At 27.0% G+C, this 10,608-nt stretch overlaps 1 protein-coding gene across 1 annotated transcript in view; it reads right to left on the bottom strand.

Annotated features, from left to right (window-relative positions):
* Positions 1–257: 257 nt before the first annotated feature.
* Positions 258–10,608, bottom strand: part of LOC129981724 (cyclin-L1-like) — a 29,067-nt gene continuing 18,716 nt past the window's right edge. Inside the window, exons 6-10 of the mRNA XM_056092677.1 lie at positions 10,299–10,398; positions 6,288–6,392; positions 3,227–3,350; positions 2,193–2,274; positions 258–2,108 (exon numbers count right to left, since the gene is read on the bottom strand). Of these exons, the coding sequence (XP_055948652.1) occupies positions 1,637–2,108; positions 2,193–2,274; positions 3,227–3,350; positions 6,288–6,392; positions 10,299–10,398 (883 nt within the window). The 3' untranslated portion in view covers positions 258–1,636. The remainder of the gene's footprint in view (positions 2,109–2,192; positions 2,275–3,226; positions 3,351–6,287; positions 6,393–10,298; positions 10,399–10,608) is intronic.

The raw sequence follows: 10,608 nt of genomic DNA, 5'->3' as shown, positions 1-10,608 counted from the left end.
ACCAGTACATTATATTCAATTCTTTAACTTTGCTTTGTTACCTTTAGAATTTTGTAATTTTTATTACTTTTCCTGAATTTTGTTATTTTTTTTTGTTTTACATTTTTTTTAATTTTGTATTTTTTTTTTGTTTCATTTTTTTTTTAATTTTTTTTGTTTAATTTTTTATTTTTTTTTTTTGTTTTATTTTTTAAATTTTGTATTTTTTTTGTTTTATTTTTTAAATTTTGTATTTTTTTTTCATTTTTTTAAAATTTTATAATTTTTTTGTTATATATATTTTTTTAATTTTAGTAATTTTTTTTTGTTTTATTTTTTTTAAATTTTTTTGTTTTATTTTCAAAATTTTGTATTTTTTTTATATTTTATAATTTTTATATTTTTTTTGTTTCAGTTTTTAAATTTTTATTTATTTTATTCTTAGAATTTCTTTAAATCCTACTAATCAATACTGATAAGTAAGAACGAGCAGGGCACTTGCTTTTCACCTGACTTCAATTTTTTCTAAGATAAAATAATTATCGTAAATAACACATTACAATTTAGTCAAAAATAAGCAAATTTCCAAAAACCATTATCTATTGAGAGCCAAAAACACGTTCTTGTGTATTCTTTTATTTATTTATTATTATTTTTTTAGAATATCATTTTTTTAAAAATATGTTGACTAATGACAATTTTGATATTCAATCAGGTATAGTGGTCACCTTAACAGTAAAGGTAAAAATACAATAATCCACAAAGTCAACATAAATCAGTAGAATAAAGAATATCTAATATTATCAAAAAAAAACTCTGATCTAAGATTAGTAAATCAATTACTAAAACATATCATAATACTTGCTCATAACACGTCTGACATGTCCACAGGATAGCTAATTTACTCATTTTTATTTTCCAGAATTATATTTTAAATGTGTTGAAATTAAATATTCTTAGACCTTAAACAGATAGATTTAACTAAATCAACAGAGCCATTACAGATCTCATTATTATTAACAAGTCAATCAACCACAAAAAACAATGCTTTTGCCCATGTATAAATAAATACACAATATTATAAGTTAACCAATTGCAAAATGCAATGAAGATAAACAAATTACAAGAATATGGTGCATACGCCATATAATTAAATATCAAATTATTGTTTCTTACTTTAAGTTAACTGAAAAATGCAGTGAAGAATCATAGCAAAAAGTTATTTCAAATGACTTTGGCAAAATGACCAGTTGATTAAACAAAATCTAAAGTGAGTGAAATTAAAATCCATTAATTTTATAAATTTGAAGTTTTTATTGAAGTCAAAGAAAAAAATATTTCCAATAATAATTATAGAAAATATGTGGGAAAATATTGTTGGGTTGAAAAAATATTTCATATAATCTACAATTATACTGATTTAAATCATTCAGAACAATTAAAAACTGGAATTGTATATTTAAGTAAACCTGAGAACAAAGATTGCACTTTTAGTATGCAAAATAAATTAAAAGACCACAAACATACAAAATTAGAAAAAAATGAAAATGATAGACTGACCTTTCTCACTCATATTCAATAATCTACAATGATATTTTGGAAATTTGTATATTTGAATTTTCTCTTATTTACATATATATAAGAATGCAATACGAAGTTATCTCCTTTTCTTATCACGTGAATGATAACTTTCTTTTTCTCTGTCTCTTCGAGATTTATGCGATGATTTTTCATGTAGAGAGTTAGAATAATGATTGCGTTCTTGAGACCTTGAGCGAGATCTTACACGGTGCGATTTGTCGGAATGTTTGTTTTTATAGGACTTCTTATTCGAATGGCGAGATGGGGAATAAGTTGGCGTAGGACTGCGACTATGTTTCCTCTTATGTGATGAGCGATGTTTAGGTTTCTTGTTGTTCCTTGTTTTGGATCTGGACCGAGATCGTGAACGAAGAGAGTCTTTGAAACCTCTTGGGGGTGTTTTAGTTTTACGCTTTGGACTTGGGCTGTGACTGCTAGCACTACCAGAGGAACTGGACTTGATTCGTTTCTTTGAATCTGGACTTTGGTAACCATCTTCTGATGGAGAAGCACTTCTGCGCTTTCTGTGGTTTGTTTCTTTATGAAATCTAAATAAAAAGGACTAATTAGTAACTTTATTAATCATAATCAACATTATTATATATAATAAATTCAGAAGCTGATATACATACTTAGGACTAACATCATTGTGCTTTTCATTCCTATCTTTCTTCCCATCACTCTCGGGAGACTTGACTCCATTTTTGGGTGAAGCTAATGATGAGAAAAATCACATATGTATAAATTGAAATTTTTTTAAAACATCTGATATTACATGTAATAAAAAAAGACACTAAATGTGCTATCAATAGTCAAGCAAAATTGTCTGGAGTCCTTTTTTCCCAGATCAATAAAAATAAGTTTTTCAAAATCCACTAACTTAAAAATTTAACATTTGTTTTTAAAATTACATTTCTTGTCTGGTAAGCATTCAAATCAAAAAATTCTCTAGCCAAATATTATACACACACACACGGACTAAAATAGACACTAAACCATCATTTTTGGGATGTAATATTTAAGTCAATAAAAGGATGTAATGAAAAATTTTAGATTGATAAGCAGAACTTGCAATTATAAACATACTACTCTGGAAATTAAAAACAAATATTTAAAGCAGCTAGAAGTAAATTGAGCTTTCAAATTATAAAAAAAATTGGCTCTATTACAACAAACAATTTCAACTACCAAAACTGACACCATTTCATAAAAACTAATAGCATTCTATAAAATCTACCATTTTATTATAATGTTAAATTAATAAAATTTCAATGCTTTTGCAAGTATTAGGGAAGAATTCCTTAAAACAGAAAGCTGATTTCTAAAAATGGATCAATACATCATTTACTATATTTTGTCATAAATAGATAATAGAATATAACTTTTTTTAAATAGAATATGGGGAAAAATTACAGACTTTTGCAGACACTTGTGCTGAATACTTGCTTTATATATTTCAGATTTCTTTAAATCTTATCCAACAAATTATCAAGACTTAGGTCAGATATTAGTAGCCAATGTACTTTACCAAAATTCTCAATATTGGATAATATAAACAGCAAAAATGTATAACTTCATAGAAGAAATATTTTTAGTAACTTCTACAAAGTATTAAAAAAAAAATTTAATAAAAAATCCACAATAGAAATTTTCTTTAAATACATACTCGGTTGAGATGGCGACGAAGTGACCTGGTTATTATTTACAACGATTCCTTTGGCTTTCAACTTGGCTTCCAGGTGATTAGCCTTAAGCTCTTCAACTATTTTTTCTAATCTTTCCGGATCAGGCTAAAAGGAATAAAATAATTTTTTATATATATCTTAGGTATATAATTATATTTTTTTCTCTTCAAGTAATAAACAGAGCAGATAACAGCGCATTAGTTTTAATAACAATATATCAAATAAACTCTTTGCATTCATCATCTACAAAACCTTATTTGATGTTACAAATAAATTTTGAAAGTAAACAACAGAATTATTAAAAGCAATATGATAATTCCTATAAACAGGGGTGTTTGTGGGACCGCAAAAAATCCCCTGAAACTTTTACGGACTTACTACCGGCATTTTGGAGTTTCGAGAAGGGGGGGGGGAGAAATGAAAAATTACAATTATGAAGTATTGAATGACCTAATTATAAAAGTTCATTGAATTACTTTTTTTGCAAAATTAATAACCATAAATTTTCAAACATATAAACTACTACATTTTATGCAAATATTTTAAATTACCTGAATTAATTCTTTTAAAAAAATTATCTAATTTCTGCTGCTATTTTTTTATTTTCTGATGTTTGTGGGCTTGTCTTTCTTTTGTGGTGAACTTCATAATTGCAGGAAGGTTGACTTTTATTTTCCTCATTTACAGTTGAAGAAATTTCCTCGAGAACAGCACATGCAGAGGTAGAAGCAGTTTGCTTTTCTGCTAATGTAGAAGGTTTTTCAGAGACTTTTATAGGTTGACTCATCTGAAATACATGTTTTTAAGTCCTCTTGATATGTTTTCCAACTTCTGTTCATATTCAGTAAGAGATCTTTGTGAATTGGATGTCATTGGATTTTTTGAGCCATATTTTTCACATGAGGTTTCTTTAGAAGCCATTAAATCATATTTAATAGTCTGCACTGCATCTAGGGAATCAATCTTAAGAGAGGTTCTATAGTCAGTGACAAGTGTATCCATTAAGTTGAATGCACTTTCCACTAATGGGCCATGGAAGCAGCTAAGGCAGGCTTTGACCAATTTAGCCAATGTAGGATACTTATAATCATTTGTGAAATCATCTTTTAAATTAAAAACTTTAGACCAATATTTATCAATTGTACACTTGACTTGATTTCCACTTTCATCAGATGTGTAGAGCATTTCTTTGGTGATATCAATATCACTCTGGTATAACCTTATTTCAGCTTCTACTTTTGACTTTTCATTATCACTAAAAATATGGGACATAAAAGATGATAATTTTTCAAAAACTAATATTGTACTGGTTTTACCTCTTAGCTCTGGATCTAATGCTGTAAAACTAATTAGATATGAATTTTTAAGGGTAATTTCTGTTTCATATGCTGAAATTTCAAAGTGAAATTCTCTTGCGTACATAAATAAAAAAATATTTCAATAAGCAAAACGAAAAATTTACACGTGCATCAATAAATGAAACGAAAATTTTACACAGTGGAGAAAAAAAAGTCGCGACGCGATCAATGACAAATAGCTAATACGGCGAAAAATCCCCCTTCTCTACTTATTGGCGCCACGCCAGGAGAGATAAGACCTTTGAACCGAGAGTCACGTGATCGCACATCTGGTCGAACGAAGTCTCTCCCTTTTTTTTCTGCCGCGCCTACTTGCCGAAAAGAATCCAGAAGACAATGTCCGAGAACCGGGGGAATGAGTCATAACTCGCAATAAGGAAAGAACAAAAAAGAAGTTTTTCCCCCCTTTTCACGCATTATCACTGCCTTTGGAGAAAGAAAGGAAAAGTTTTCACCACACACACTGCCCTTGCGTTTTCTGCTTTCAAAGCAAACAAAATTACCCAGATCAAAATAAATAATTCATTATTATTCCTACTTCCTTTTGAACGACGATCCCCGGAATTTCCGGGTATCGAAGTTCAAAATCCCCGGAATTCCGGGGTTTCCCCGGAGCACAAACACCCCTGTATAAATTAAACACAATGCATTATATAGACTGACCACTTGACCGAAAAGCTTGAAAAAGGGAGCTCTCTAATTTGCCCAATTTCAACTAGGTTTACTTAATTTTTTTATAACAATATACAGTGATTCACCAGTACTTGTCCCTTTGCAATGTTTCTAGCAGATGACTGTGGTGGTCAGCAAAGATAATTCAAAAATTAAAGCAGGTGTAGACTGACTTCTAGATCAGGGCTTTTTTTTCTCTTTCACATGAAAAAAGACAAATTTAATTTTCACTCACTCATTGTATTGCACGTTGCAAATACTATTTCACAGTTACTAAATACACTTAACAACAGAAGACTACTTTAATACTGAACCAGTGAATTGATTAGTGACTCTGATTTCTCTAAATGATTCTGAACGTGTGATAGTTCTTTAACAAATGATGAAACAAAAAGTGAGGACGACTTATTTCGGAACTTTTATAAACAAGAAAATTCAATATACAAAAGCTGAATTTTAAAAGATACTAAATGTTTGTGTATATACATATATATTAATCACATTCATTAAATTTCTAGGGGAAAAAAAAAAGAGCTCTTTTTTTGCGGTAAATAAAAATTAGTATTATTTCGTAAATTTAAAATTTGTTTAAAAATTTACCAGCTGAGTTCATACAATCAATTTGAGTACATAATTATTGATCAAAAATATGCTTATTTTTTTGACACGACACGGCAGTAAAAGAAAACTGTCAAGTGGTTAAATTTAAATCATAATTAAGAGAAATTTGTGAGATTACACAGCAAAGATTCAAATCTATCGCATAAAGATTTTCCTGCGAGTTTTTGCTTTCAATGAAAATAAATTGCTATATTCTTATTTACCAATCAATAGGAATTAGAAAAAAATAAATAAGAAAATGCTGAAATTTGAAACCCCTTAAGAATATGTCCCATAAAGGTACATATCATGCAAAATCAGAAATTTTTTCCAAATCAAAATAAAAGTATAAATCAAGTGAACATAATAATGCACAACAATATTAGTTGCATTGATAAAACATGTTAATTACCTTTTTCCTTGTATATAAAGACAAAATTATTTGGCTGATTTCTTCGATATCTTGTTCTGAAACATCGAAGACTAAATACCATGCTGGTTTGTTAGGTAGAGGAATCTGGAAAAAACAATTATAATTTAGCTTAAATTTGTCACAATGTTCAACTTTATAATATAGTTTAGTAGGGTTTATCTTTAAAAATGAAATTTTAAATTAAACTTTCATAAAATGTTAATAAGCCAAATATTAAAAAAATATTAAGGCAGAGAAATTCTCTAGATTTTTAAATTTGTAATGGATACAAAACAATATAAAAAAATTATAATACTATGATTTATAAAGGGCAAGGAGAGTATGAAAGATCAATTAAAATATTCAACAAAACTCAACTTGAATAAACGTTTTAACAACAAAGTATTATTAAGTATCACACACCATTCAATTACTAAGATATCAAAAATACATTTCATTGAACTAAAATTTTTTTTATTTATTTCACAACAATTCGACTTCTGTAATCAGTTGATTTGCCAGCAAAATGGTTGCTAAAAATTGCAATTAAATATTTTGTAGTAGTTTGGGGCACAAGGTCAAATGTAGGATATGCTGCATTAAATACACTGTGTACCTATATTTTTAATCGATTGATTAATAAAAATAATTGTAAATTTCAGAAGTCTGATAGACATAATGCATTCTATTCTAGATAGGTTATATTGTCAATGACAAGCATTCCAAGTATCATTAATTTTACCAAGCTGAAATTAAACTTTTGGGAATTTTAAACAAGAGAAGCAGGGATGTTTTTGGTAAACTTTTTAATTAATACATTGAAATATGCTTAAAACTGAAGTATTACATTACATACAAAAGACAATTCTACACATATCAATCTCAATGGTTAATTGTAATCATTATTCAATATCAAATGATATTTATAGAAGAATAAGGGAAAAGCAACATTCTGAAACCTATTTTTTCTAATTAACTAGATTTAATTTTAATGCAATTTAATAATAATGTTTAGAATAGGAATTCATAACTTTTATTAAAATTTCAAAGTGAATTCATTAGTTTCAAAAATTTATAGCTATAAAAAATTGAATGTTCATTTGTTGTTTGAATTTTATACAATCCCATATCATTTGACAGATTTGAACAAAATTGGCTCACACATTTCCACACCTGAAAGCCTTACGACTTTTGAGGAAAGCTTTTTCAACAAATTGCCATAGATTGGTTTCCGAAGAGGATGAATTGGAGAATAAATAATTTTACTTTCGTTCAATTTCAGAACATACCACTGCAAAAAATTATTTGTATACCATCTTAAAATTTAAGAAATTAACAATTCAGCAAATCAGGGAGCATAGTGAGAAATTGTTGCAAAAACTAAGCACTTAAGTCAAAAAAACTATGTAACTTAGTTCATGCGAGCATACACATGCATATTTTCAAAATATAAAATATTTTCTATTTTATAATAATGCAGTTATCATTAAAAACATTTTTTTATTCTAAATAATTATTTTTTAAAATTTACATCTTTTTTACATTTTTTCTTTTAAAACAAAGAATGCCCCTTTAATTAAAAAAAAAGAAAATGATAATGCAAACTATTACCAAAAAATTTGTATAATTAAAAATAAAAATGTTAACTTTTTCAACAATTTTTAAAAGAAAATTACCAGTTATTAAGATAAATAATTTTTTGAGAATATCAACATTGATATAAAAGAACAGAATGACCAAAAATTTTGCATTTCATTTTTACATATACAAATCATGAGGACTAGGCGGAATAACCGAGATGGAATATGTAAATTTCCTCATATGTAGCAATTCAGAACATTTGCTTTACAGCCTTATAAAAAGCTAAGAATTAAAACAGTCCAGGATGATATTATATCATAAAATTGACAAAGTTGCCACAGAACTAATGTTTAAACAATAAATACCATGTTCAAACTGTATATTTAGATCAATTTTTTAGCAGGAAGAATAGTGCTGAGAAATAGTCTGACTGTAAAAAAAAAAAAAAATCACCTTATAGTTTCTTACTTCTGAAGTTTAGAAATATGAAATTTCAAAAATATAATTAAAATTAATTTCTTAACCTATATGCAAAAATATATAAAAATTTCATATTTTAGTTTTTAAAAAATTACCAAAATGAAAATGATTCAACAATTCATAGTTTTCAAAAATAATGGAAGCAAATTCACAAAAAGAAGTTAACTCCATTTAAAAAAAAAAAAAAAAAAAAAAAAGGTAGGATCTCTCACCACATTAATTGATGCCAGCATAAGATAATATGTTGTATTGCTTAGTAATTTAAACAACATTCATCAAGTAAAGAATATAATTCAAACTGCTTTAAAGATTTTTAAGTTTACTTTAATGGAAGAAAGCATTATTTTATCACGATATGACTCAATGAAGAATTGATATCATTAGGAATTACATTAGAACAAAAATTATCATTATAAACAATGTTCAAAGCTTGCAAAAATTTATAAAATTAAAGAGAAAAAACACAATTATTAAAAAAAATGTTATAATTGAAAAGTTACCATTTTAAAATTTTCAGTCTGCCAAAATGATTTTTGTGCAATAAGATGCTTTAATATTATAGTGGGAAAATGTTAAAATATTGTTTATAGTTATTCAAACTTCTAACATAAATCTAGAAACATCTGTTCTTAATGGACCTCAAATATCCAAGAAGCACCTTCCTGCAGAATTTAATAATCATAACTTTAAAGGTTAATACGGCATATTGCTTGGCAATCAGGACAAATCTTTATATTTATAGAGATTACATAGGGAAAATTTACAAAAAGATAAGAATAAGCTAAGGAAGGAAAAAAAAACCCTAAAGAATAAAAAGTTTTGAAAAGGCATTTTTTTAATCTAACAGAATAATTTTTCGAAAAATAAAAGTTTATATATTTTTTTAAATCTAACAAATTATTGTTAAATACAATATAAAGTGTGGTGAAATTCGTCCAACAAAATTTTTGAATGGATGGGAAAGCACACCACAAAAGAAATCTCGATCATTAAAACTTATGGCTTCAAGTTGAACATTTCATCAAATTGGATTTCACACTATTGATTAACATAATTACATATTACAATGAATTATAATTCAATATAAATTTAGTTGTGCAGCGAATCACTCCAAAGCAAATAATGAGAACAATGGTCAAATGTAAAAAAAGGCTTCACTGTTAGTCTTTTTAGGATCTCCATGTTCAATATATGTAATTCATTGGCACAATAAATTCATCTTGCCTTATTCTTATTTACCACTGATCAGATCAATCAGCATAAACTGCTTAAGCAATACATAAAAGGTGGAACACACATAACATAAATTCATCTTTTAAATATTAAAAATTGAAATTCAAATGTTTTTTAAATTCAGTAAATTCAATACAGTAAGTATTTCGCGAGATAAATTTGAGATAATCATTCCAGGGTTTCAATAAACAATACTTATCAATGGCTGAAGAAAGAAGGAGTGGAAAATAGTCAAGCATATATATCGACACCCCTGGAGCTGTCCTCTGACTTCTTCCATTTTGTTGGTTTTCTTTTTTGATATAATGGGTAAGAAAGCTCACACTAATTTACTGCATTTGATGTATGAATGAGGCGAGGCAAAATAAAGTATGGGGGGGGGGGGAATGCTAACTTTGCATTTCTCAAAAAAAAAAAAAAAAAAAAAAAAAGCACTTCATAAGGACCTTTTTTTTTAAAAAATTAATTTTACAATATTAATTTAAAAATACATAAGATAAGGCTGAATATTAGAATTCAAAAACCGCATGATGCGAAATACACATTTTGAATATTTTACAGACACAACATACAACAGTAGGGAGAATCATGGGTAATTAGACAAGTACTTTAATTAAGAACCAATCTAACTTTACAATTTGAATTGCTTCAATTTTAAAATGTTATTCCAAATATTTGCAAAACTTTTATATTAATTCTAATGATAAAAATACTTACTTGTAAAAGCTTTGCACTTAGATTAATGCAAGCACAAGCAATAGTTTCAGGAGAATATCTAACAAATACTTCTGTTCTCAAACTGTCATTCATATAATTCCTAAAAAATAATTAGAAAATGTTTTTAAGAAAATGGCTATTCAGATACTTGATCATATATATGAAAGCCATTAATAATAATTCTAAAAATTAATTCAATAAATAGCATTTAACTGCATGAAGTACACACATAGAAAAAAAAATTAAATTCATTTGAATTTTGCAATTCATTAGTGACATTATATATATATATATATATATATATATATAT

This window comes from Argiope bruennichi, chromosome 8 (genome assembly GCF_947563725.1).
Source record: "Argiope bruennichi chromosome 8, qqArgBrue1.1, whole genome shotgun sequence".
Taxonomy (NCBI): Eukaryota; Metazoa; Arthropoda; class Arachnida; order Araneae; family Araneidae; genus Argiope; species Argiope bruennichi.
This window is presented reverse-complemented; position numbering and strand designations above follow the sequence as displayed.